Genomic DNA, 27,532 nt, shown 5'->3' with positions numbered 1-27,532 from the left:
CCAGGCATAGTGAGTGATCCGGCAGAAGGAAGGAGCCAGAACATGCATAAGGCACAGAAAAGGAGTGTTGGGGGCAGCAGGTCCATTGGCATAGAGAGCACAGGGCTGGGACACCCTTTCACTGGGAAGCTCCAGGGCCTCCACGGGACCTGGAGCAGAGGCCCAGCCCTGCAGGTGTTATTGGATGAATGAGGGAATGCATGAGAAAGCCATGAGAGAGAAGGGGGGGAGTCGTTTTGTAGAGTCCAATTAGCAGAAGAAACCGAGCAGAGAGTCCTATTAGTTGCTAAACATTAGAAAAACACACACACACTGATTAAATGCCACTTTGTCTAGGCCTTGGGCTGAGTATTTTCCAGGTGGCTGCAAAGAGGTGGGATGTTTGTTGATCAGAGTTCCAGGGTGGTGGGGTGGGGAAGGGAGGCTGGTTCTTTGGGAAAATGCAGTCAAGCAGAAGCCCTACCTCCTCTTTCCAGAGGGTGGGGAGCAGCTCGGGGAGGGGGTGTCCTTAGGAAGGGAGGACAGGAGCAGGAGAGAGGGGACTGCACACGGAGAGGGAGAGTGTGAGCCGCTCTGTGAGAGGGTAGCTTTGGGTGACAGACTCTCCTTGACCAAAGTTTAGAGTCCTCTGAGCCCTCTTCTCCACTTGACCTTGACCTTCAAACACCACCCCACACCACCCCTTTGGTCTGCCTGGCCCAGTCTTAGCAAGAATGCTGCTGAGTCAGCTTAGAAAGAATCCCTCACCCTGGATATCTGATCAAGTTCATCATTCCCCAGCTTTGACATCTGAGTCCTTGGCCTACCTTCAGCAAGGTTCCTACTAAGTCTGTTTAGCAAGACTCCCCCAACCCTTGCTGTCTCCTCCAGTAATTTTCCATCACTGACCCTCACCTTGCTCCTTGGCTGTAAATCCCCACTTGTCCTTGCTGCATTCAGAGTTGAGCCTTGTCTCTCTCCCATTGCAATAGTCTTGAATAAAGTCTCCCTCATCTTTTAAATAAGCGTCAAAATAACTTGGTTTTTGTTTGGTTGGTTTTGGTTTTGGGGGAAGGTTGCAGAGGGAGGAAAGACACACAGTTTTCAGAGCTTTTGTTGAGAACTCTCTGTTAGCCTCTTTTGGGAAAGCCAACGGAAGGACTCTGGAGTCAGGCTGTTGTTTCTTTAGGTGACCCCCTGCAAAGGGCTCTAGTTTATCTCGTTTGCTGGGTTATATGTTACCTCATTTGACTCTCCTAACATCTCTCTGAGCATCCCTAGGGCCATGAGCACTGGTTGCATTGTTTCCCCAACACTCCCCAAGGCAGAGGGACCAAATAATTTGTCCTTTGAACCAGGACACTCTGGGCACTCCTAAGAGTGAAACCAGCAAACCAAGGGTCCTTCTGGCTTTGATTAAATTTAACTTTAAATCCTAGCTCTAGAAATCTTAGCTCTCTCTACATATATACCTCTCAGGAGACCTAGCCTTTCCCCTGAATAAGCAACCCCCCAGGCAGCAGAAGACAGTGGCCTGGATCTGACTAATGATTGCAAGGTCCAGACCTCTGGCAGGCTGAAGATAACTGTTTTTAAAAATTGATTTGAAACACTAATCAGAAAGAATATATGCACCCCTATGTTCATAGCAGTGCAGTTTACAATAGCTAAGATCTGGAAACAGCCTAAGTGCCCATCAGTAGATGAGTGGATAAAAAAGCTGTGGTTCATTTACACCATGGAATACTACGCAGCTGTAAAGAAGAAGGATCTTGTACCCTTTGGGACAGTATGGATGGACCTGGAGGAAATTATGCTGAGTGAAATAAGCCAGGCAGAGAAAGACAAACATCACATGATCTCACTTATATGTGGAATCTAAAGAACTTAATAAACTGATGAACAGAATAGATTCAATGACATGGAAGCATAGATCAGACTGATGAATGTCAGAGGAAGGGAGGAGGGCGGGTGGGTGGAGGGGGAGAGAGTAACCAAAGAATTTATATGCACAACCCAAGGACACAGACAAGGGTAGGGAGGGGGACTGGGGAGGGGGGGGTGGGACGGGGTGGAATGGGTCATTGGGGAGATAAAGGGGCATTTGTAATATTTTAAATAAAAAAATAAAAATTGATTTGAGAGAGGAACATCGATTTGTTATTCCACTTATTTACATATTCATTGGCTGCTTCTGTGTGTGCCTTGGCCAGGGATCAAAACCGAGGCCTTGGAGTATGGGGAGGATGCTCTACCCAATTGAGCTACCCGGCCAGGGCAAGGTAACATCTTGACCTAAGCTATGTTTCAGCTCCGAAGCCCTAAGGTGGAAAGACAACCCCCCTGGCTACTTTCCCATGAAACCAGGCAGAGGGACGCTGGAATCGCGTCAAAACTATCCTCCAGACCTAAAGAAATGATTTATTATCTTTACTTCACCTCTGACCCCTCGATTCCTAGCAAGGCCTGGAAACCCCTAACCCATGGTGTCATGATTTTGGCCTATATAATCTGTAGCCTACACGCCGTCAGGGAATTCGGGCTTTTGAGCATAAGCTTCCCCTTCTCCTGGGTGGCGCCTTTCATAATAAAATAGCCAATCTTTCTTCACTGCAGTTCTCCCTGTTTAGGGTTTGGCTCTGCTAGCTCACTGGGTGGAGGAACTCTTTCTGGTCGATAACATTACTAAGAAGACCAGGACAACGGGTGCAAATCAAGACTTAGGGTTACCCAGAGGCTCCCTTTCCTTGCGCACCTCCTGGCCACCCCGCGGGTCCCAGCTCAGGGGCGCCCAGGGCTGGGGGGTGCAGGGCGGGGCTGTCAGAAAGGCCGGTGAGTGAGCGTCCGCCTGCAGGGCGGCGCAGCGGCCACCAGGGGGCGGGCCGGCGCCGGAACCGGCCGTGCGCGCGGGGCGGGGACGCGGCGACGCCGGCGCCCGGTCCCGTGACCGCGCGCCCCGCCCGCGCCGCCGCCGTCATGCAGCCCCCGCCGGTGCTCGTCACCTCCAGGTGAGCCACGTCGGGCGCCCGACGCCGCACCGTGCGCGTCGCGGGGTGCCGGTGCGCGCGAGCCCTGTGCGCCCGGGCGGCGGAGACGGCGCCCCCGCGGGACCCGCCGCCCCCGGGCTCTGCGGCGCTCCGGCCGTTTATCCGGGCTCGGCCCCTCCACCGCCCTGCAGAAGAGGCGGGCGGCGTGGGGTGCCCCCGTTCTACAGACGGAGACACCGAGGGCCCCAGAGGGCCCGAGCTCACCCGGGACCCCGTGGCAGCGGGCCCTCCCCTCCTCTCCCCTGACCGCCTGCGTGCATTTCTTTTTGGCACAAAATCCGAGTCCCGCACCCATCCCTTCAGCGCCTGCCGTGTGCCAGGCCAGGTGCTCAGCACCCGGGCGGGGAAACGGGGATGGACGCAGACCCGGGACAGGTGCTGGGGGCAGGCGGTCCAGGTGGCCGCGGGCACGCGGCGCAACAGGGTGGCCAGGCTCCTGGGAGCGGGCGAGGCCGCGCCCTGCAGAAGAGTGGGCGCCACCCTGCGAGGGGTGAGAAGGGGGCAGCTGCTCCGGGAGGTGGCCCAGGAGCAGTGCAGGTTAGAGCAGAGGCCTCCCAGGGGCCCTGGTCCCTCCCTGGGCCAGGCCAGGATGGACCTGGAGAGGCGGTCTGGACAGGCTTTCACTCTGCTGCTCTCCCCCCTTCAGCATCTGTAAAGTGACTCACTTCAGGTATTTTCCTACACTCCACCCTTGTTCCCCCTACGTAAAATCTTGGGCAAAGACGCCGATTTTATTACATACATGAATGTGTTAGCCAGGGCACCTGCTATTTTTCCAGCTGTAACTGGACTGCCCTGCGACTCCAGGTCGAGAAAAACCGGATTCTTTAAACCCTGATGTGAGAGCCTGCTCGGTCTCCTCTGCATAACACAGTGAGGTTGCAGGTCACGGCATCATGGGCAGAAGAGATTCCCTGGCACCACATAAGTCACTTCCTCTCGCCAAGCCTCAGTTTCCTTTTCTGTAAGAACGGTGTTTGAGACTGGCAGGTATGAGCAGGGCCAGCAGTAGGCACCCTTCTCAGCCACTCGCAGACCCATAGGGGTGTGACTTTGATTCTGGGTGCTTGGGAAGGGCTGTCCTCACAGCCCCACCTGCACAGGGCTTGTTCACAGACAAAGGTGCTGGTGGCGAAGGCCAGGTTCGTGCCCATTGCTCCTTGCTGGCAGCCACCAGCAAACCCAAGGGCTGCCTGCAGGGTAAGTGCAAAGGCAAGGCCCAGCCTCCCACCACCATCACCACGAGCACTCACACCTTCTCCCATCCAGCAGAACTTTATGGAGGACCTACTGTGTGCCTGGTACCAATAGGAGGTGCCAATCAGTGGGGAAGTTGGGGGGAGGGGCTGTCTGCCTCCGACCTTCTGAGATCATGAGCCAGTGACTCCCTTTTTGTGCCTGTTTCCCTGTCTTTAAATGGGCCTCAGTAGCAGTGCCCTTGTGTAGGGCTGTGGGAGGCTGAGTGACTTGGACAGGTAAGGTCCTTAGAACAGAGGCTGCAAGCCCTTGCCAGTGTGGCTCAGTTGGTTGAGCATTGTCTCATGCACTGAAAGGTCACCTGTTTGATTCCTGGTCAGGGCACACGCCCAGGTTGTGGGTTCGGCCCCCAGTAATGGGAAGCAACTGATTGAGGTTTCTCTATCACATCAATGTTTATCTCTCTCTTTCTTCTCCTCTTTCTCTAAAATCAATAAAAACATATTTAAAAAACAAAAGGAACAGAGGCTGCAGTAGTGCCAGCTAAGATCACACCCACCTTTAGCCCTTGCCCTGCCTTGCTGTCCCACACCCAACAGTAGCACCCAGGTGGGCCACCGAGAGCAGCCCGGCTCTTGTACTCAGTGTAAGGACTGGAACGCTCTGTGGTTACTGGAGAAAGGAAAATATGTCTGATTTATTTGGTGCATTTTTCTGTTTCACACGCGTCCCCCGGGGCTCATTTAACACCAAACTGACGGCAGCAAGGCCCGGGCCTTCCTCGGTGATGCGTGTTATTACAGTGTGCCTTGTACCCATGAGCTGCTCACATGCAGAGATGTGTGTGGTCGGTGAATGTGAATGCACGCTGCATATGCAGGCGTGTGGCGATTGTCCTCCCCAGTTGGTGACAGACGGCATCGTGTTGGTGATTGTCACATGCCTCATATGGACATGGGAGGAATCTGTGGAAGGGGTACTGGGGGCAGGTGTCACTTGAGAGATTGGGATGTAACTCCAGAGAGGGGAGGGGCCCTGCCCCAGGCACAGTGTTAGCCCCGAAGCTCCCCTCCCCACCAGGGCCTCCCCTTTCTCATTCTGAAAGTCCTGCCCAGCACATGGTAGGTCTCCACTTTGATGACAGCATTCCTGGCACATCCTGTCCCAGGTGTTTGTGTGACGTATGGTTGTATGCACGGGTCTGCAGTACCCTTACGTAAGATAAGGGCACATTTCGCTTTTTTCTAACTTCAGAGGAAATGTTTCATAAGGTCTTTGCCCTGCATACTATTCAGCACGTTTGTGTAGCATTTACAGCTTGTCCCAGAAGTACAGTGTTTCACTGACAGTGGCCGTCTCTGTGCCTCTCGGGGGCCCAGGACTAGTGAGGGCCCTACGTCCAGTGCCCTCCCCGTCTCCCCCACTGGGCAGGTTCTGCAGCAGCCTGCTGCCGTCTGGGTAGCTGAAGGGATGTGCTCTCTCCATTCCTGGTGGGGCTTCACTCCCGCATTGTGCACAGAGAGCCAGGCATTTCATGGTGTGAACAGAGTTCCCCCTCCTCCCACAGATCCTACAGGAGTCCGAGCGCCGAGCTTGTGTAAGATGCTTAGCTGTCCGTGATTTTCCGTGAGCCCCACTTTCTCTGCTCTCCCCTGTTTTCCTGCAGGAAACAGCCCTTTGTCCCTGAATGACCCAAAGACGGGGCTCAGGCCTGGGAAGCCAGGCTTTATGAGGGCCTGGCATGTGGCAGGGCTGGTGGCCTGGAGCTGTGACCACTGAGGATGGCCAGTGGAGCACCCAGACACCCAGGCCTGCTGAGCCACCCCAAGGTCCTGCTTGCATTTCGCTCAATAAGCCTGCTGACTGTAGCCTGAGCTTCCTCTGCCTTCTTTCCCTTTGGCAGGCGAGTGCAGAATGTCCACACGGGCCTCGACCTGGCCGTGCCTCAGCACCAGGAGGTGCGGGGCAAGATGATGTCCGGCCACGTGGAGTACCAGATCCTGGTGGTCACCCGGCTGGCTGCGTTCAAGGGAGCCAAGCACAGGCCTGAGGATGTCGTCCAGTTCCTGGTGAGCTGGGGGCCCTGCCAGGATGCTCCCAAGGGTGCCCAGGGTCCAGGTGCACAGACACACCTGCCGCTAGGGTATAAGTAGCATCAGGGAGTGGGCACTTTTTTTTTTTTTTAATATATCTTTATTGATTTCAGAGAGGAAAGGAGAGGGAGAAAGAGAGATAGAAACATCAATGATGAGAGAGTCATTGATCGGCTGCCTCCTGCTTGCCCCTGACTGGGGATCACGCCCGCAACCCAGACATGTGCCCTGACTGGGAATTGAACCCCGAATTCCTGGATCTTAGGTTGACACTCAACCGCTGAGCCACGCCCGGCCGGGCAAGCGGGCACTTCTGTAGCCAAGGCTCACTTCTGTAGCCACGGTCTCGCTCTGAGGACCAAGTAGAAGAGACACCAGATCCTAAGAGAGAAAACATTATGTCACAAATCTTTTGTTAAAGGACATTCAGCACATCATGGAAAGCCCCTAAAAGAGCCTGGTATTTTTATTTGCTTCTTGAACTGACTCTTGGTGAGAACCATGGTGTAACGTCAGCCATGGTTCTGGTCTGCTTTGCCCTGTGGGGCGGTTTGCAGCCCCTGGTGATCTGACTTGACCCAAGGTGAGCTTAACTCAGCCACACCTTCAGGGTCAGGAACAGAGGAGGGCAGATATCTAAGATCAAAGTCCCTGGGCATCATGGAGAGGCAGGTTCTGGGAGCCCTGAGGAGCACCCAGCCTGCCTGCTGGGTCCTATGGAGAGGGCCGGCCTCACGTGCGAGCATGTGCACGCGGACGTCTTTAGTACGTCCACCCATCACCCCCATGCCACTGTCTCCTGGTCAGTGACACCTGCCCCCTGCGGGGTATGCGTGTGGGTGCATGGGTGAGGGCAAAGGAGAATGTGTTTACTTCCCATGAGATCTAGGAATCTCTAAAGTTTCATGATTTAGCTAAAAAAAAAAAAAAAATAGCATTTTGCAACTTACTCCCCAAAAGGATGTAGGTGTTTTAGTATAAAAATGAATTTAATGGATTAAACCAGCCTCTGGGAAGGGTACTGTATTTGCTTGTGGTTTATCAGACACCCCTACCTCTGCTGGACACACACACGCACTGATGTCAGAAGGATGTGGGCAGTGATCCTTCTGCCTGGCTCACCCAGGCATCAGTAAACAGTTCCCTCCTTGGCTCCTGGTGCCTCTAGTCCCAGAACTCAGGTTCTAGGGTGTCTTTGGGCCAGGCCTGCATGGAGCGATCAGGCCAGCAGAGGGCACTCGGCCCCCACCTGGCCTGCGCTACCCAGTGGGGTTCTGCCATGGAGTTTTGAGGTCCTCTGGAGTGGGAACCTGCATCACTTCTGTGTAAGGGTCCTCTTCTTTTCCATGCGGGCTGTTCTCATGGAAGCTCCGGAGCAGGCCACTGTCTCCTGTTCCAGATCATTCCCCACGCCGGTTCCTGAGGTCTCCCAGTGTCCCAGCCACCCGCTGACATCTGGACCCCTCCGGTTGGGGTCAGAGGAGGACCCCTCTCTCCTGTCTGCACTCAGGAAACCACATGCTTCTCTCATTCCAGGTCTCCAAGAAGTACAGTGAGATCGAGGAGTTTTACCAGAAACTGAGCAGTCGTTACCCAGAGTCCAGCCTCCCCCCACTCCCCAGGAAGGTCCTGTTTGTTGGAGAGTCCGACATCCGGGAAAGGAGAGCCCTGTTCAACGAGATTCTGCGCTGCATCGCCAAGGATGCTGAACTGGCTAGCAGCCCGGAGCTGCTGGAATTCCTAGGTACCTGAGGTCTCCCCTGGCCTAGAGCTGGGCCTCAGCAGGCCCTGGGCCACAGACTGTCAGGAGCCACTGCCTGTGCCATGCTCTGAGGCTCCCACTGGTAACGCCTCACTCCAGGCTTTTCCAGGGCCACCAGCGCTCAGCGGCTGCAACAGGCTCTTGGAGCCCTGGCTGCCCCCATCCACCCAGACCTGCCCTCCAGGTCCCAGGGCTCTGCAGGAAGCCCTCAGGTCCTGGCACAGGAGCTCAGGTGTAGTGAGGCACCTCGCCCCCTGTCAGTGGGTGTCAGATACCCTCTTTCTGCTCCCTCACAGGCACCAGATCCCCAGGGTCCGCAGACCTCACCAGCAGAGATGTCTCTGTCCTGGACACGGACAGCCGGGCAGGGGATGAGGAGGAGCCTTTCGACTTCTTCCAGCAGCAGGAACGCGCTGAGGGGCCGCCCACCCCAGGCCAGAAGGGTGATGATGAAGAGAAGTCCTCGGAGGAGGAGGCCCTGGACCCGCTGGGCATCATGCGGTAGGTCTCCCCAATCTGGGAAGCTCCCCCTTCTGGCTGATTCCAGGTTCTCTGGATGACTCCCCATCCCTGCTGGGAGTCTGAGAAAACCCCTTCTCCCTGGTATGCCAGGGGAACTGGCTGTCTGCTCAGCCTCCACATCACCTGTGTCTTTGGGGCTGGGCTGAGTCATCACCTGCCCCTCCCTGGTCACAGGGCGGCCCCCCACCACTACTCCTTGGCTGTGCACTGAGGCCTGGCAGAGCTGCCCCCCGATAGCTCAGCTCAGGCTGCCCGAACCCACCCAGCCTGCCCAGAGACCTGGGTTCTCCATCCAGCTCATCATTGGCAGCCTGTGACCTGCGGCAGGTGACCAGAGCTCCCTGGGCTATATCTCACTGTCTGTAAAGCAGGGTATTTACCTTGACCCTGCCTCCCCACAGGGTAGGTGTAAGGCTCCCTTGAATCACATGGGTAGAGGGAACTGGTGACCTGTAAGGTGCCAACGGTATGTGATTCAAGGGGATACAGTGAGCCCAGGGTCCCTGGCCAGCGGAGTGTGCCCCCTTTATACATATGTGCACACACCTGTACACACAAGCAAGCACATGCAGGTGCACATGGGCGCACACACACATACACTGCCTGGAGAAGAGGCAAGCCAGCTGTGGTCCTGGTGGTCCCTTCTGGGTGATATCCTGCGTCTGTCACCTTCTCTCCCGGCCCTCTACCTTCAGGGAGCTGTGCCTGAGCCCACACTGCATGGACCACTCTGTGCCGGGGGAGAGGGCTACAGGCTAGAGTTGACTAGAAAGCCAGACATCTGCTCCCAAGCCCACATCCCCGAATGGGCTGTCATTACCCTGTTTTTGCTATGGAAAACTGAAGGGGTAAACTGCCGAAGAAACATGGCTGGTAAATGGCAGAGCCAGGATTCAAACCCAGGCAGTCTGGCTCCACAGTTCAGGATCTTACACTCAGTTCACATCCCAGTACCATTATTTATCAGCTATCTGATCCCAGGCAAGGTACTTGGCCTGTTTCTTTAACCTGTAAAATGGGATAATAGCAGCTGCTTGCAGAGCATCCGTGAGACACGGTGTGCAGAGTGCAAAGGACAATGCGAAGTAGGATCCCCCCCTCTGTTTCTTGCACATTTGGGCTAAGAGGATGTGGTGAGGGCTCTCGGTGGCTGAGTCTGTCTGTCGCCCTCGTCTCGTGGTTGGGAGGTCCTGCCCAAACTCAGCTGTGCCTAGGTACTCCGGGAGACGGGGACCAGAGCCCGAGGCCCTGCAGCACCTTGGGGCCCAGGAGTCAGGCCCCTCGGAGTTCTCCACAGCCAGCCTTGTCCTAGAGCCAGTGAGTGGCCCTGAGAGAGCAGCAGCAAGGGCAACCAGGTTATGTCAGGAGAAATTTGTCATAACCCCTCCCTATCAGCCTTACATAACCTACAGGCCCTTCTTGGGCTTTATTTTGGTGAGACTGGGGCTTTGTTTGAACTCTCGCTGTCGGCTGTTCTGAGCTACCACACATAGTGCCAGACTGAGCTAGACTTGGGTAGTTTGTGCCAGCCTTTGGCTGAAGGAAATGCTTAGCAAAGTGGCTCCTTTTTTGGGTAGGAAAATGCTCTTTGGGGTTGGCATAGGCCGCCTTGGATTTCCTCCTTGCTCCAGTGGAGAATTGTCAGGGATGCGTCAGCCATCCCGGGACCACCTGTCCCCCAACACTGTCCCTACCTCTGCACTCTGGGGCCTCACTTCTGAATCCTAGGAATGCTTAGCAGCAAACGGGATCCCAGAGGCTTAAGACCTTCTACCAGTGCTTTGTTTAATGACCAGTGTGACAACAGTCAGTGCTGTCACCTTCTCAGGAATAATAACTAACATTTTTTGAGAGCTTATTAAATGCTGGGAAGTGATCAGAATTTACGTGAATAAGTATTTTGTATTCTATTTCTTTTCGTTTTTTTAAGATGCACCAGTTGCTTTCAGGTTCCCTATGGGTCTGATTTTGGACATGGAGGCCGATACCAGCACAGCCTCATTTTGTGTCTGAGAAAGTTGAAGTTTGTAGTCAAATAGCTCATCCAAATTCAGCCACAAACAGCAGAGTCAGGACCTAGTGCCACCCCCACACGGCCCCTCAGTTCCAGCCTTTCAGCAGTCCAAGAGCTGGGCAGGGCCCTAGGATTATCCCCCTTTCACAGATGGGGAGGTTGAGGACAGATGAGTGGGGCCTTGCCCAGAGCCGTGTGTGGCAGGAGCACTCGAAGTCAGATTCCCTGGCCTCTCCCGGGACGCCCAGGTGGCCCGTTGGCTTTCTTGCACAGTGTCCTTTGGTGGGGAACGTTATGTTCTTTGCAGATGACTTACGTTTCGCATGAGTATTTCTCCATCCCGTGTCCTCAGTTCCTCTGCCGTAGCTGCAGCCGGGCCTTCCCAGCTGCGCCGGTCCCACCCCGGGCCTGCCAGGGCCTCGCTGGGCATCGGTCCTCCCTGCCGCCACCACGGCGGGGCAATGTTGCTCCGCAGCACGTCTGCTGGAAGTCGGGAGCCGCCTGCACAAAGCCAGGAGCAGGGACCGGCCTGGCTTTTCTTTGTCTTTTAAAGCTGGTTTTGATTAGGGAAAAGACAGTTACTACACCATTAGAACCCGCTTAAGGATAGAAAAAGCCCTCGCCCGGCCCATCTGGACAGTCTGCTCTCCTGTTTGGGGGGGGTTTGTGCTCCCCTGTCCCAGGGCGATCCACATAGCTGCACACGTTAGCGCATGTGCCTATTTATTCTGTTTTTTCACTTACTGTCCTCTCACAGTGGCTTTCTATGTCTTACATAGTTTTAGTATTTAACTTTCTATTTTTGAGACTTCACAGTTCTGAGAAAGATGAAGATCTACCATAATAGTCCTGCGTTCTGGTGGGAATACTCTGCTAGAAACATTTTTAATTACAACACGCATAATATGTGATTAGTATCTAAAAATTTAAAGCACAGTTAAAAGTCCTTTCTTCATGAAGGTATATACTTTTGGATATTCATGTTTTATTGCCAAAACGGGATGATGTCCTATGTGCTGTTCCATACTTTGCTTTTTTTTTTAATTATTTTTTTAGCTTATCTATGGTTTTTCCAGACCAATAAATAGACTTCTACATTCTTACTCTGTGATAGTCCACAGGGACAGTGTGCTGGAAGTGGCATTGCCGGGCTCCAGCTCGGGGACATTGTGTTTTCTGTAGGTTTTTGCTATCACAAGCAATGAGGAGCTTTTTCATATGCGGGGTGGTTTTTCTCTTGAGCTTCCCTCCCAGATACCTGCCCCAGCTCCTGCTCCCAACCTGCTATGGGCCTTGCTGTGCCACTCAGAGGAGCGAAGGGTTCCTTGGGGACTTCATACCCTATCGGGAAAGCCTGTTTTTCAAACCCTGCCTGCAATGCCCCGGCCGCTTCCCAAGTGTTCAGGGAGTCCTCCCAGCCCTGGTCCCTGAGGACTCTCACCTTCCCCAGGGGACAGCCTGATTCCTGGACAAACATGCCTTCCTGTGAGTCTGGGCTTCCCACACTTGGCTCAGGGGAGGGAGCCGGCGCCCAGCCTGGGCCACGGCCTGAGTGGAAGCTGGACGCTCTTTGGCATGCAGAGCTGGGCAGTGCTTCCTGCAGGCAGCCAGGCAGCCAGCGATGGGAAAGGAGCAGAAGGGGGACAGCAAGGATGCCAGGGCCCTACCGTGTGTGACGCTGGCATCCGTGTTCACACAAACCATGAGTGAGGGGAAGACACTGGGCTTGGACATGGGGTGGCACACCTCACGTACAAAATGCCTGACCCTGTGCCCGAGGTCAGAAATCGGGCATCATCCTAGATACGCCTCTTCCGCCCACCGGTCCCTTCAGCTGTCCAGACTTACTGCACTTTACCTTCTGCTGTTCTCCCTGATCTTGTCTGCCCCTCACACAGTGGCTGCTCCCCCACCCAGGCCCTGAGCTTTTCTCCAGGGACCACGCACAAAGCTTCCACGGGGACCGGGTTCCCAGCCATGCCCAAGTGACACCGCATAGACCCTCGCGGAATGAGGGTTTCTCGTTGCTCTGCCCGAGTCCCCTTCCCCTTTAGCCCACCCAGGCTGCAGCCACACCTCCATCGCCTCCTCTGGAATTGCTGCCCTGTGTGTAATGACCGGTTTACATGCCTGTGACTGCCCGGCTGTGAGGTCTGGGGACACTGGCGGGCCTCACTCATCACCCAGCGCCGGTGCTCGCATGTGGAAGGTGCTTCATGTCCTGGGTCAGAGTGGATGATGAACTGCTCACGGGGCGGCTGAGGGCCGGTGGGGAGACCAGCCGAGGTGACTGAGCCAGCTCTGGGAGGCTCGAAGGAGCGGAGGGCTTTCTAGCTACGGGTCTGTGCCTCAGCGTGATGCTGGGAGCCCCTCTTTACTCCCTTCCCCCCTCCCTGGGGGGTAGGAAGACATAAGTCTGGATAAGAGATGTACTGTCACCCTGTCTGTTCATCTCTGTTTATGTGTCTGTCCTTCCTTCCCCGCTCCTTCCTTCCGCCATCCATCCATTTTTTTCATTCGATATTCATTGAGCACCTGCTTTGAACCACGGACACTACTGAGTCCCAGAGAATGAAGTTTGGGGACCAACCCTGGGGCTTTTGGTCACCGAAGGTCCATATTTCCTGCTTGGTCGGGCAGACAGAGCATGGCCCGGGTGGCACGGGGCGAGCACAGAGGATGCCTGACTACAACCCCAGGTGCCCTAGATTCACTTTATTTCAACTCAAGGCAGCAAAAGATCCAAAAACCTCTCCCGCGAGGAAAACAAGAACATTCATCCAGGTTGAGAGGAAAACTCCCAGACCAGGAAAGTCAGGCCTAATTTGTGCTCAGATCCAGAAAGAGGTAGAAGAAGGGAGATCACGGGAATCTTCATGGCTTCTCCAGATCTAGTTAATCACGCTGGGTCGCTCTCACTCCCTTTGGTCTTCAGAGGGTTCCCTGCTCTCCACGCCTCTGATTCCTGGTCCAGGGGAAGCCTTTTACTTCCCTGCTGCAGGGGCCCATTTGCTGGGTAGGATGTGAATTTATTTTCTCCAGGAGCTGTTCTAGGACCTGCTAGTTTCTGGGCAGTGGACCTGGGCCAAGCTCTCCGCCCCTCACTGCTTCAGTCCCTGCCGGTCCCAGGAGCAGGGCCAGGCGAAGGGTAATCCAGGGACAGCAGTGAGGCCCCAGGCTGCTCCAGTGGCTCCCACACCTGACTGTCATCGGTTCCACAGGGTATCCCACACAGCTTCCCAGACTCACTCTGGGGCTCTGACTCTGGAGGTCTCGGCTGGGGCCACCTCCACTTCCACAGGTCATTAGAACTGGGCTAACTGCCTGATCAGTGAGACAAAAGGGGGAAACGTCCAGTAAGAGCAGCCGCCCTGACTCTTCAAGAGGTGTGGGGAGCGGTGGCTGAAGTTTCTGGATATGCTTGCTTTAGGATAGAGTCTGGGCTGCCTTCAGCTTTCCCAGTAGCACCGGCAGGGCCTGGGGCAGGTGCCAAGGCAGAGAAGTGTCCCTGGTGGCCTGTGACATGAGCCCATCTAGCTTGTGCCTGGAACAGAGCAAGAACAGGGAGCTGGGTGCATGGCTTCCTGGCACAGCCCCCACCCCTGTCTCCACTCTCCCTCTCTCCCTTCAAAATGGGCCACCATCTCCCCGAGCACAGCAGGATCGAGCCTGTTCTCCCACCACGTCCTGTATCTCATTCCTGTTTGTGGGACACTCTGAGAGGAGCAGAGGACCATGCCTGTGACCATGACCGCCCTCAGTTCTAGTTGCAGTGTCCCCTGCCTGCTGTGCAGCCTTGAGCAGACCCCTAGCCTCTCTGAACCACTGTTTCTTCATCTGCCCAATGATCCTGACAGAGCCTCTGGCCAGGACTTGGGCCCTGGTTTTGGAGGTGTGCTCCGTCCCGAGACCTTCCAAAGCCAGGCGCACTGCTGGCTTTGGTGGCTTTTCCCCATCCCAGCTGGGAGCCTGAAATCCTACCTGGAGTCTAAATCCTGACGGTGGGAATGGTCGCCCCTGAGCACCTTGCCCTCCGGCCCCCTCCCTGCTGCTATTTTTATCTGCTGCTGGTTAATCTGTACCATTGTTCAGGGGCAGAACTAGCCTTTCCGCGCAGTTTAGCCACATGTTGCCAACATGAGCTTAGATAGTGACCTCTGTCCAGGGGAACTGCCCGGCAGGCATGCAGTCCAGTCAGAAATCCTGTTTCCAGTAAAAAGTTTGTTCTCATTTTCAGGAACCTTAAAATGGCTCATTTAGGCATCAGCAGCAGGGATTGGGTCATCCTGTGAAACTAAACCCGGGTTTACTTATTTGTGTACTGGCTGCATAACTTACGGTGACGTCAGCAGCTCTGCACACTCAGCCCATGGACGCGCACCACCACCACCCGGCCAGGACAAAAGCGCCCCGTCCCCCAGAGTTCCCCTCACGCCCCCTCCTGGCTTCCCACAGCAGTGTTGGGCCTAGAGCAGGGTCCCCTTAGGAGTGACAGAGCCTAGTGGGGCTCTAAGTAGCAGGGGCTTCCTGGAGGAGGTGTTTGCTCAGTGGTACTGTTTACTAGGTTGATGGAGGTTACACCAGTCAAGGGACAGGGGATGTGTGTGGGGAAACAGAAGGTTTACCAGGGCTGCTTTCTACTCTCTCCTGGGGCTGGGCCCTGGGGTTTGTGGCCTCAGACTGCATCCACCCCCTTTCCCATTTCTGAGTGGCATGGAGTCTGAGGTCAGCCACCCCCACACCCCTGGAAGCGGAGCGTGTCCTCTGACCTGTGACCACGCAGGCAAGCCTGAAGCCTGAGTGGCCCTTCCTGGCTGGGGGGTCCTGTGGCAGCTGGCAGTGTAGCCCCCACACCCACCCTCTCCTGCGTGGGATATCCCAACAGTGGTGGATCCCTGGGCACAGGGCCCGGCTGCTTCCAGTGGCAGGGTCTGGCCACCTCCAATGTCAGGTCCTCGGGAAGTTCCTTCAGGACACAAGCTCAGGCCCAGCCAGCACCTGTGTGGGTCTGACCAGGCCACCTGGGCCGTCTACAGGGCTGTCCCAAGACTTTCTAACCTTGAGTTTTGTCTGATCCTCCAGCTCCAAGAAGCCCAAAAAACGCCCTGAAGTAGCTGTGAAGCCCAGACCCTCACCCCGGCTCACCCTCTTTGATGAGGAGGTGGACCCTGACGAGGGGCTCTTCAGCCCGAGCAGGAAGCTCTCCGCTCAGGGCCCCGCAGAGGACGCATCCCCCAGGGACCGTAAGTAGAGCCCCAGTGTGTTCCCGTCACTCTTGGTGCCCCTGGGTCACCCGACCAGCCTCCGTGAGTGGCTTCGCACCCGCCACATGTGAGCAGGATAGAAGTCTGCCTTGTCCCATTTTGACATGGTACAAACTCCGCTCAGGAGATTTTCTGCTGGAGAATCTTGTCGGAGCCGCGGTTCTCACAGCCTGGAACATTCTGGAGCTGAGTGTTTATTCTGATCCCCCCTGGAAGGGGAGGATGGTTTCTCTGTTGCTTTGAGAAGTGTGGACTAGGATCGGCGCGGCCAGACATGGGCACGGGTGGAAAGTGGATGCTGACTGCCCCAGGTATTCCTTCTGCAACTCTGGGATTAGGATTGTGGCAAGAGGTTTTGTGTCACCCACGTAGACCCCACTGGAGCGTTCTGGGCAGAGATGGTAAAGGGAAGCTGGGCGTCCTTAGGACCTCTCTCATTCCTGGGTCTGACCTTTCTTTACCCCGCCCAGGTCCTCTTCCAGGGCCGGGAATCAATGTCATCCTTTAATTCAGCCAACACTTGGTGACCACCGCTGAGGGTCAGGATGGGCCAGGACTTCCTCTGATCACTCTGCTGCTACCTTCTCCACAGCCCTGAAGTTGTTTGATGATCCTGACCTTGGTGGGGCCGTCCCCCTGGGTGACCCGTTACTGCTGCCGGCAGCATGTGAGAGTGGAGGGCCTACGCCCCGCCTGGGCCACAGAGAGGCCTCCGAGGAGCTGTTCAGGTACCACCTGTCCCCAGCGGTGCTTCTCCTGCTGAGAGTGGCCTGGGTAGAGCCACAGACCTGTCCCAGTATGGGAGCACTTCACAGCCCCGACCTCTGGGGGAGGGGAGCCTGGCCGCGGGAAGGCAGGAGCCTGTGGGTAGGGGCTGGCCCTGAAGCAGTGATGGGCACTCGTGAGGAGAGGTGGGGCCAGCAGCTCGGCAGCTTCCAGAAAGAGAGAACATTGTGCCTATGCTCAACGTTTAATAATTTATATAAAGAATAATTAAGTGTTCTAATGGTGAGAGCAAGTATAACGCATAAACAGGTTTGAGAACAAATAAAACCAGCCCTTGGCAGCTGCAGCTCACCTGGAGGGAGCAGGCGCACCTGCGCTGGACAGTGGCCGTCCCCAGCAGGGTCCCATCGTAGGTTTTATGAGGGGAGAGCGAGGCTTCATCTGTTGGGTGGAGGATTGGCAGGCCGTGTGCAGAAAGACAGCCACTACTTGCCGTGTGTCCACAGCATGCTGGACTCTTTACACTTCACCTTCTTCGACAGCCCCCTGGGTGGGTACCCTTATCTCCGTTTTATAGAAAATGGAGTGTGGGAGAGGGAACTGGCCCAAAGCTACAGCTCCCAAATGCATTGGCACCCAGGCCCGCCTGCCTGTGTCTGTCCTCGCACGCCTGCCAGGACGCTCCAAGGCTTGGAGGAGAGGCTGGGAGTCCGCCTCCCACAGGGCAGCAGCTTCCCGGGCTTCTGCTGCACGCTCTGAGCGTGTTCAGCCCTGGGTCTCTCCGTGGCATCATCCGTGCCCCCAGAACGCAGGCCATGCCTAGCGATTTACAGGAAGCCCAGCTGTCTCTCCAGGAAAAATGTGTGGTGCTGAGGCACTGGCCCCAGGAGTCTGCCATTCGCACCCTAGTTAGCAACCTCGGGCAATTACAGTTCTCTAAGCCGCCCCCCCCATCCTACTGTGCCTGAGTCATAGGGCAGCTTCTGTCTACATCTCCCCAAGGCCCCTGGCATCTGTTCACTCTTCTGCGGCCTCGCCCCTGGTATTCTGGCAGACTGGGAGAAGCCAGGATAGTTGCTATCTTTAGGGGAGAAACTGAAGCACAGGGAAGTGGAGTACAGGGTCAGGTCGAGGGGCGTGGCAGGACCCGGTGGAGCATGTCCCATCCAGGGAGCCTCTGCTGTCTCCAAACTCAGCATGTCCCAGTGGGGCAGTTCTGGTGGGACCTTTCTGGCAGAGTTGATTGTGCATTTATGACTCCGGCACTCTCAGACCTGTGGTCCAGAGCATCCTTGTGGGAGTGTTCAGAGGTGTTACTTCAAAGGGGCTCTGTGGCCAGACGGCGAGGGCAACACCGGTGTCAAGCCAGACTTGCACGAGAGTGGCTCAAGGGGGAAACACCACGCAGCCTTTCACTGCATTCGTGGGACCTATTCTAGCCAAGGCCCAAGAGCCCAGGTGGAAATTGAGCGCTTGGAAAGGGATGCCCATGCCGTCGGCCACCTGCCCCCCCCCCCGAGTGAAATGCCCCACACCCACCTCAGAGCCAATCCGGCTTCTGTTAGTTCAGAATCAGTGCTCTGCCAGGCAGTGTAAACCCTGAACTCTGACACAAGCTGTCAGCTGCTGCTCTGTTTCCCCAGGGGCCCCTGTCTGAGGATAACTCAGTCCCTCTGAGCTTTTTGTGGGCACTGGGACTCCAGTGAGGATGCCGGAGCCAGCACCTGCTCAGGGTTGCCCAGGAAGGGCTGCCACATGGAGGCAGCCAGGCACCTCTGAGCTGAGGTTGCCAGGAGCAGCCTGTCCTTGGATAGTGCATCCTGGGATGGCCTTGAACCAAGTTGGTGGGTGGGTGGTGAATGGATCGAATGGTCTTCCATTGTGCACCTGGTCCCCAGGAATGGAGTTCCCCCACTAGAGGCTGGCAGCAGGAGGGCAGAGTCCGGCTGTGGCCTCCTTCCTAACTGCCTTCTGGTACCTGGGACTGGTTCTATGTGACCGTTAGTTGCTGCATCCTCTAGTTACGCCCCCCACCCGGCTTTGAGAGGCTATTAGGTCCAAGGCCAGGGTGGAATGTTAGTGCGCACTGGCTGAGGCCAGCTCCAGCCCTTGGTGGGCTCTGTCCAGCACCCGTGTGGCCCACCGAGGGCACTGTGGGCGAGCAGACCTGCCTGAGATGACAGCTAGCGTGTGGCAGTGCCTGAGTCGGAACCAGGATGCCTGACTTCAGAAGCCAAGCTCTCGTCTAGACCAAGTTCAGCCAGAGGAGGATGAAGGAGGGGCTCTGGCTGTTGTGGGGTAGGGTCTGCTCCCCTGCAGCTTGCTCCTGTCCCAGGAGGTTATGCTCAGGGAGTCTCCCTCTGGTTCCCTAGAGTCGAAGAGGACTTGGACCAGATTCTGAACCTGGGGTCTGAGACCAAACCCCAGCCCCTGCCTAAGCCCAAGCCGCCAGTGGCAGCTAAGCCAGTGCTACCCAGAAAGCCAGCTGTTCCCCCCAGAGCGGGCCCATCTGAGGCCGAGGCCGAGGCCGAGGCCGGGCAGCAGAAGCAGCAGAAGCAGCAGCAGCAGATCCAAGCCATGGACGAGCTGGACATCCTACAGTACATCCGGGACCACGACGCGCCTGGCCAGGCCGCTCCCAGCCTCTTCTGACCCTCCCTCCCTCCCCTGTGCCGGCCCTGGGCCGGTAGCCCCTCTCCGGTGGGGGGGCCTGTGTGAGGTGGGGACTGTGCCTTGCAGGCCAGGACCCTTTCTCTTGAGGGAGGGAGGGTGGAAGCCCAGGTCACAGGACCCCTGTCCTACCTTATTTCTTTATCTCTGGCCTTTGGGGTCATGGAACCCTCTAGGGTGCAGAGATAAGGTCACCATAGGAATTGAGCCCAGTTGTCTTAGCCACATGCATGTGGAATAGAGAGCATGTGGGGCCCCCAGGATGGACTGAGACTTGGGGAACCCAGGGAAGCTCTGCCCAGGGCAGGGAAACTTTGTGTCTACTTATGCCCACCTTCTCTGCCGCCTCAGCACAGGAGGGAGGGTGTGCCAACCTGGGTGGGGTTGGGGGGACCAGAGCCTCTGGGCAGCATGGCTCCTGAGCCTGTGGGCTCTGGGAAGGTCCCCCAGGAGAGGGATGCCGAGTGGGTCCCTGGGAGAGCTGGCTGGGTGGGGTGTCCCCGAGTCGCCTCTGAGTACCAGGTGCTAAGCAGGGTACTTTCCCGTGTGCCCAGTCTCTGGGGTATGGATGGCCTAACAAGCCCAGGTCTTCCTTTCTTCCTTTCCCAGGAAAGACCTGGCCAGACAGACCATGGCCCCCTTGGGCCTCTGGCCATAGAGCCTGTGCCAGCCCCACAGCTCTGAGCAGTGACCCCAGTACCTGCAGAGCTCTGCGCGGCCCTGGGCCTGGCGAGTTCCTCCTGTGCAGAGTGGGCTCGGGCAGAATGTGCCCCGGCTGCTGCTCCGAGGGCCTAGTCTGTCCAGCGGCAGGTGCTGCCAGGCCTTCCCTGTCCTCGGGGTCTGGACTTGCTCACCGGCCTTCACAGTGGGAGCCGCTTTCCGAGGGAGAAGGAGCCTAGTGCCCGCAGGGCCAGTGCCTTAGACTTCTCCTGGACCCCACGCCCAGCACACGGGCCTGGCCTGGTGTGGCGCTCAGGAAATTCTCAGTGAGTAAATGATGTTTAATGGAGAAAAAAAATGCCTTTTTATGATACATTCTTCATGTTCAGACCTAGTTTTAATGAAACACAAGTTTTTTATGAAATGCAACCGCTCTTACCCTTTGGCTTGTCCTGTCTGACAGAGGCATTGGAAGGGGTTTGGGACAAGTACCCCAGACCTCTCCTGATTGGGGCCAGCAAACAACCCTGAGAGAGGCCCCCTGCCCTGGGGCCAGGTGCTTGCTGCCATCAGAGCCTCTAGACCCCATCCCTGCCTTGTGCCAGGACCCGTGGGTGGTAGGAGCACTTCGTCTGATCTGTTGTGCGTCTCACTCCCCCTCGTCAGCTGTCCAGTCCTGAAAAGGCTATCCCTACCCCCCACCCGTGCCAGAGTGAGGGGAAACAGGCAGTTCTGGGGTCTGAGATCTGAATTCCTCTTTGCCTTACCCAGGCTCCCAGGGCCCCGTCTCCCATGCCATGAGCTGGCCCTGGGACAGCCTCAGCCCCCGCTGCTAACATGCCACTCCTGTTCACTGCCAGGCCTTCTGCCCCACGCAGCCCCGCCTGCTCCCTCACAGACCGCAGAGTGTAGGTGACGGGCTAGCCCTGCCTGGGCTCTTTCCTGCCCCGTTCTCAACTCTGCACCCATCCCAGCTCTCTGCCCATCCCTTACTGCCTCCCACCACCACTACCTCCCACCAACATGTAATGTGGGAGCAGAGGGCGCAGCTGGCAGGTGCCCAGTGCCCATGGTGGGCTGGCCCTCTGGTGGGGGTCATAGACAGAACCTGCCACTCTGGCATGAGTTCATCCACTGTGACCCAGCCTCCTCGGTGGCCTGGTGCTCTCTGGACACCTCAGCGAAATGTGTGCCTCCCAGATACCGATGCTCAAACCACGGCTGGTTTTCACCGCAAGTCTGTAACCTGCTGGCGAATCACCGGCACCCAGTCATGCAATAAAGTCCACGTCAGTGACTTATTCCAGCATCTGTCAGTGGTGGTCTTTTCTGCACGGGGGATAATGGGGGACAGTGGGGGGGTCTTTGTGACAATGAGCTCAACAAGGGGAGCTGCCCTTGCAGGACCTGGGGCCCCCCTGCTGCTGTTCAGTAGGGTGAGGTGAAGGTAAAGGGAGCATCCCTCTGTGTAAACTGAGGCCCAGGGGCCCAGTCCCAGGGGAAGTCAGTGGGTCAGTAACTGTTCAGCCAGGACCTGTTGGGGACAAGGACACTTCTTTCTCCAGACCTCGCCTCCCATCTCTCCTGAGTGGGGACTGGTCCAGGAGGTCCCTTGACGCCAGGCAGCCCTGTCCATCTGTGCACACGCCTGTCCTGGCCTCACACCCCTGCCTGAGCTCAGATTCTGAGGCTCGGTGCCCAGGACCCCGAGGTGAGCTGACATCCCCGGGAGCCAGGCAGGCCGTGCAGGGGGCAGTCTCAGCCTGCCCTGGCCGCCCCTGCCTCTGGGCTCTGCATCTTGTAGTTAAGCTCAAACTGGGGTTTTGGCTCCTGAGGACAAGCAGCTGGGTCCTTCTGAGGAGGACCGCTCAGCGCATGAGCCTGGAGCTGAATTCACTGCAGCAGGTAAACAAAGGTTTAATTGGGGGCAGCAGTGTTTGTTTGTTTTGAAGCTGTTGTGAGCGCCGAGGAGCGGATGTGCCGTCTGTGACAGGGTCCCCAGCATTGTTCCTCAGGAAGACGGGAATCCGGCCAGTCCTCCTGGAAAGTCCCGATCAGGGCACCTATCCTGGCCAGCGCCAGCCTTCAAAGCTCTGCTGTCCTGTGATCATATCAGTGCAGGGCCTCTGGAACCCAGGTCCCCTCTGCCTGTGCTGGGGGCTGTCCTCACCCCGGACACAGACCCATAGCAGAAGTCCAGGCACTCTCTCAGGGGCCTCGTGGCCTTAATGCCAGGCTGCCACCTTGGCATTGTGTCTGTCCACTCTGTGCAGTGCTTCTTGACCCAGTGTCAGGCTCTGGTTTGTCGCCACACCTGTGATCTCCAGGGAACACTGACGTGGAAAGTTGTGCTCAGTTCTCTAGCTCGCCCACTGTTGAGCTGAGTGTGTCCTGGTAGAGAGAAGGGCAGCAGAGCTCTGTCCCCTGGATGCTGGTCCGTGTGTGTGTGTGTCTGTTTTTCCTTTTGGTTTAATAGTCACTTTGCTGATTTCTTCTAAGACGTGCTCTCAGTCCCAGAGGGCGGTTCTTTTTAGATTAGAAAGCAGAACAGCTGACGTCTTGTCCACCTGTTTCTCAGACAGACCATCAGGAGCAGCAGAGAGGCTGAGCTCAGCCCAGGGCTACCCCAGGGCCTCGTTTTACATCCCAGACGGTCTAGGACTCTTAACTAGGCTCTGTCTGGTCAGATGGGTGGCCCTGGGATTGGAACCCTCGCCTCACAGGCTATAAAATCCATGGTCACGGGAATGAAAAATGCTGCAGCACCTTGGGGGGGAAATTTGGCAGTTTCTTAAAAAGTTGAATTTACATTTACCATACGACCCAGCAATTGCACTCCTAGAAATATACCCAAAGAGCCCAGCAGGGTGTAGCTTAGCGGTTGAGCAGCGACCTAGGATCCAGGTGATTGGGGTTTGATTCCCGGTCAGGGCACATGCCCGGGTTGTGGGCTTGATCCCCAGTTGGGGGCGTGCAGGAGGGAGCCAATCAATGACTCTCATCATCTATGTTCCTCTCTCTCTCCCTCTCCTTTACTCTTTCTGAAATATATATATATATATATATATATATATATATATATATATATATATATATATATATATAAATATACCCAAAGAGAAATGGAGACATGTCGACCCCAAAATGTGTACACAAATGCTTCTTTCATCATGGGCAGAAAGCGGAAACACCCACACATCCACCAGCTGCTGTGTGGGGTGGCCACACAATGGAATATTATTCAGCCATCAAAAGGAATGGTTCACATGCTACAACGTGGATCAACCTCAAACACACTGTGCTGCGTGAAAGCAGCTCAACCCAAAAGACCGCATATTGTGTGATTCTATTTATATGAAATTCCCGGAAGAGGCAACTCTGCAGAGTCAGAAAGCAGATCCGCGGTCGCCTTGGGCTGGAGATGGAAACAGCGATTACAAACGGACACAAACGACCTTTCTTGAGGGGCAATGAGGATGTCTAAAATTGGCCTGTTGTAATGTTTGCATAGTTCTGTAAATTTACTGAAGACATTTAATTGTACACTTAAACTAGGTGCATTTTAAATTAAATTATGCCTCAATAAAACTGTTAAAATTAATGACGGGGCAGTGAAACAAACAAAAATCCATGGGCAACAGTGTGGACCGGCTTCTGGCTCTCCAGCCTCCTGGCTGGGCGGCCCTGGGCCAGTTACCCTCTCGCTGCCTCAGTTGCTGACCTGTAAACGGGAGATGACCGTACCTGCCGCATCAGGGTAGCTATCAGGAGGAGGTGAGTTAACATGCGCAAAGTGCTTTGATCAATGCCGGGTGCACAGCAGTTAAAATTCTGTTGAGTGTCACTCGGCGGTTTATTGCGCTGTAAGGGATTCCAGGGTCCGAGAGCTGCCTCTCCCCCAGCAGTGACAGCCAGACCTTTGGGTGGGAAGGGAGCGGTCGCCCTGGCTATACGGAGGGGAGTGCGGGTGAGAGGAGAGGCTGTGCCATTGAATTGCTGCCACCTGGCTTCCCCCAGCCCCAGTCTGTTCACCTGCCCAATGGGCTAAGGGCCTCCGCGGCCGCACGTGGGGCGGGGACCATGGGAGACGCACGTTTAAAACCAGCTGAGGTCCACGAAGGGCCCTGGCTCTCTTCGCCACTCCCAGTGGGCTGAGAAACGGGGGGGACCAGCCATCAGTGGTCCTGCCTGGTGCCTGGGGGCTCTCGGATGTGACCGGGGGCCTGGAGCTGGATGGCCGCGGAGGTCTGCAGGAGGGAGGGTAGGTGGAACATGCTGGAAATGAGCCTCTGGAAAAGGCCTCATCCTGATGAGGATTAATAATAACACCAGCGCAGCAGGAAGCTCATCCCAGCACGCCCCACGCTCCACACCAAGTGCAGCTCTCCCAGCCCCATGGAGACAGCAAATAAACACATGCTTCTCTCTCTTGGCCCCTGACCTTTTGTTCAGTGACCGACTGGACGGGGCGAGAAGGGACGGTCAAGTGGAGAGAGGTTTCTGGCAGTGCTGACAGCCCGGTGGCCATGCCGGGGGCACTGGTGCCACTTCCTCTTTCTGCCTTGGGGCTCCTCCAGCTTCCTCAGCATCCCCCTGGGCAGGCCTGGGGGCAGGGAGGCGGGGGGCAGGTGGCGTGGGGGTGGCGGCGAGGGGTGTTCCTTCACTCTCCTTTGAAAAGAAACCCCACCCACAAAGACATGTGCAAATATTCATAACAGCCCTGCCCCCAGGCAGAGGAAACCACCCAAATCTCCGTCAATGGTCAACAGGTGCATCCCTGCAGCTCCTACTACTCAGCAACGGAAAGGAAAACACTAGGAGCTGTAATGGCGCGGATGGATCTCAAAGACAGTCTAAGTAATAGAAGCCAGACCCCCAAAACTCTACACTGTATGATTCCATTTATATGAAATTCTAGAAAAACCAAAACAAAACGCTAGAGACAGAAAACAGATTAGTAGTTGCCGGGGCTGGGCCTTGGCTGGGGGAAGGGGAGATTGACGACAAGGGGACCTTTGTGAGGTGACAGAAATATTCAAAAATGTGAGCATGACTATAAACAAAACTCACTGAACTTTACACTTAAAATGGGGAAGGTTTATTGTACGTAAATTGTGCCTCAATGAAGATACTGAGAAAGGAACCACAGTACAAAGCGAAACATCCTCTTACCGTAGGACCCAGTCATTGTGCCCCTTGGTATTTACCCAAATGAATTAAAACGTATGTTTCCATAGAAACCTGGATGTTTATAGCAGCTTTATTCATAATTTTCATAACTTGGAAGCAACCAAGTTGCCCTTCAGTAGTAGGTGAATGGATAAATAAACGGTGGTGCTTCAGACAATGGAATATTGTTCAGCGCTAAAAAGAAATGAGCTGTCAAGCCATGAAAAGACCTAGAGGAACCTAAAATGTGTATCACTAAGTGACAGAAGCCGACCTGAAACGGCTACACACTGTCTGATTCCAATTATACAACATTCTGGAAAAAGTAAAACTATGGAGACACTGAAAAGATCAGTGGTTGCCAAGGCTTAGGGGGGAAGGAGGGATGAGTAGGTGGAGCATGGGGCATTTTTAGGGCAGTGAAAACACTGTGTATGATACTACAGTGTCATATGCATTTGTGCAATCCCACAGAACATACAGCCCCAAGTGTGAACCTAAGTAGACTGTGGACTTGGGTAATGACGTGCTGATGGAGGTTCAGCAGCTTGAACAAATGTGCTGTTCTGGTCAGGGGTGTGATAATGGGGGAGGCTGTGCATATGTGGGAGCAAGGGAACTCTGCACTTTCTGGTCAGTTTGGCTGCGAACTTAAAACTGCTTTCAAATATAATGTTTATTTAAAAAAAACGAAAACAAAAAACCACAAGGAGGAGGCTCTTAGCCCAGAAGATACTCTGGGCTCTGAGATGCCAGCCTTGCCTCCCCCGAGCACGCCTGCCTTCAGTAATATCCCCCCAGGCTCCAGTGTGCCCTGGGCTCCAGCTGAGGCTCAGAGACATTCAGCTGCTGGTGGAAGGGCTTCTGGTCCCGCAGGGCCCTGGTGTGGGGCAGGGCCCAGCCTCTGTCTCCCAGAACAGTCTCATCCTGCTGCAGCTTTGGACAGAGGGGCCAGGTTTGGTTTTGTCCCATGGCCACGTGAGGGTGGACGTGCTCCGCGTGACTACATGCTGGGAGATTGCACATTTCCTTTCATTTCCTCTCATCTAGACCTAAGGCTTATTCTCTCATAACTTTAAAAATTACCTTCATAGTTGTGGTTATAGTCTCTTCTTCCTTTATAAGGGGTTTTTGTCTCTTTTTTTTTCATTGGTTCTATTTGTCAGAAATTTATTCTAGTCATCTTTCCAAAGATCCAGTTTTTGGTTTTAAAGTTCAATTTTACTTTTTTTTAATCTAATTAATTTCTATTTTAATTTTAGTATCTATTTCTTCTTTGCATTTTTTAAGTTTTCTCTTTGGAATGATGTTAGCTATTTATTTATTTTCCTTTTTGTTGTTAATTTTAATAAAAGCAGTAAAGGAAACAAAATTTCCTCCAGCACAGTTCTGCCACCTCCCATAGATTGTATCATGTAGTGATCTCACCTTCTTTAATCTTTACACAGTCTAAATTTGTAGCTTTTATTTCCTGTTTAAAACTGGAAAAGTATTTTAAATCCTAGTAGTGTTGGTATGTTTGTGCTTTTGTTTCTGAGGTTTCATCACTATTATTATTATTGCCCCTGTCATTTATTTCCAGTCTTAGGGTCTGAGGATGGGACTCTGTATGATTTCCACTTTTTAACTTAAAAATCTTTCTCTACAGAGATTATAAATGTTCCATTGATACTTTTAAATATATATTGTTTGTAGAATATGTGTCATTGTTAAATTATTGATTATGTTTCTCAGTATTCTGTATTCTTATTGCTCTGGGCTCCCCTGACCCATCGTTTCTGGGGGGAGATATTGTAGGTAGCCCACCATCATGAAGTTTTATCCAGTTCTCCTGGGAGTTAGTTGGTGTTCAGTTTTGGGTGCAGGTGCCCAGTGGTCTCTGGCCTGGTCTCAGAGGTGCTGAGGGTTCCCATGGGGATATGACCTCACAGTAGACAAAGGAGCTCAGGGTCCCCGGCTCATCTAGCTTCTGTCCCTGGATTGATGCTCCAAGCCCATTTTTCTGTGGCTCAAGTCATTGTCTTCACAGAGGTGCCTGGCCTCAGAGGCATGGGCATCAGGTGGACACTTACAGGCTTCCCCTCCATCTAAAAGGGCAGGAGGCGAAAAGGTCCTGCCCACAAATAGGGGTTTCCATGCCAACTGAGCAGGCTCCGGGAACACCTGTGTCTCTTGGGTGGCCATCCGTCCTCTCTGGGCTCCTGCCAATCAGGCCAGCAAGAGCTGGTGATTTGTTTTTCTCGTGGCCAAGCAGGCTCAGCTATGGCTCTTCTCAGCAAGCCTGACCACTCAGGCTCCTGAAAACCAGTTACTTTTCACGACCTCTGCGTTTATGAAGGTTGACCTTGCCCTCTTTATGCTCAGGACTGAGGGAGAGGGCCGGGGGGGAGGTGCAGCCTGCCTCGGTGGGACCACATGACAGGCACAGG

The 27,532-nt window shown here is 55.0% G+C and overlaps 1 protein-coding gene across 1 annotated transcript; it reads left to right on the top strand.

The window, feature by feature from the left end:
* Positions 1–2,885: 2,885 nt before the first annotated feature.
* On the top strand, positions 2,886–21,243 carry HS1BP3 (HCLS1 binding protein 3). Its single transcript, XM_081157205.1, has 7 exons — positions 2,886–2,987; positions 6,127–6,292; positions 7,853–8,060; positions 8,375–8,579; positions 15,697–15,857; positions 16,471–16,606; positions 18,977–21,243. The coding sequence occupies exons 1-7, from the start codon at positions 2,956–2,958 to the stop codon at positions 19,254–19,256; spliced, it is 1,188 nt and encodes a 395-aa protein (XP_081013331.1). The 5' UTR covers positions 2,886–2,955; the 3' UTR covers positions 19,257–21,243.
* Positions 21,244–27,532: the final 6,289 nt, after the last annotated feature.

The sequence above is a fragment of the Miniopterus schreibersii genome, assembly GCF_964146895.1.
Source record: "Miniopterus schreibersii genome assembly, chromosome: 13".
NCBI lineage: Eukaryota > Metazoa > Chordata > Mammalia > Chiroptera > Miniopteridae > Miniopterus > Miniopterus schreibersii.
The sequence above is the reverse complement of the archived record's forward strand: the minus strand, read 5'-3'. Positions and strand labels throughout refer to the sequence as shown.

Coding starts and splice junctions, on each gene's coding strand:
- HS1BP3 (XM_081157205.1), top strand. CDS start 2,956: ATGCAGCCCCCGCCGGTGCTCGTCACCTCCAG. Junction 6,293..7,852: donor AGGATGTCGTCCAGTTCCTG/GTGAGCTGGGGG, acceptor CTCTCATTCCAG/GTCTCCAAGAAGTACAGTGA. Junction 8,580..15,696: donor GACCCGCTGGGCATCATGCG/GTAGGTCTCCCC, acceptor CTGATCCTCCAG/CTCCAAGAAGCCCAAAAAAC.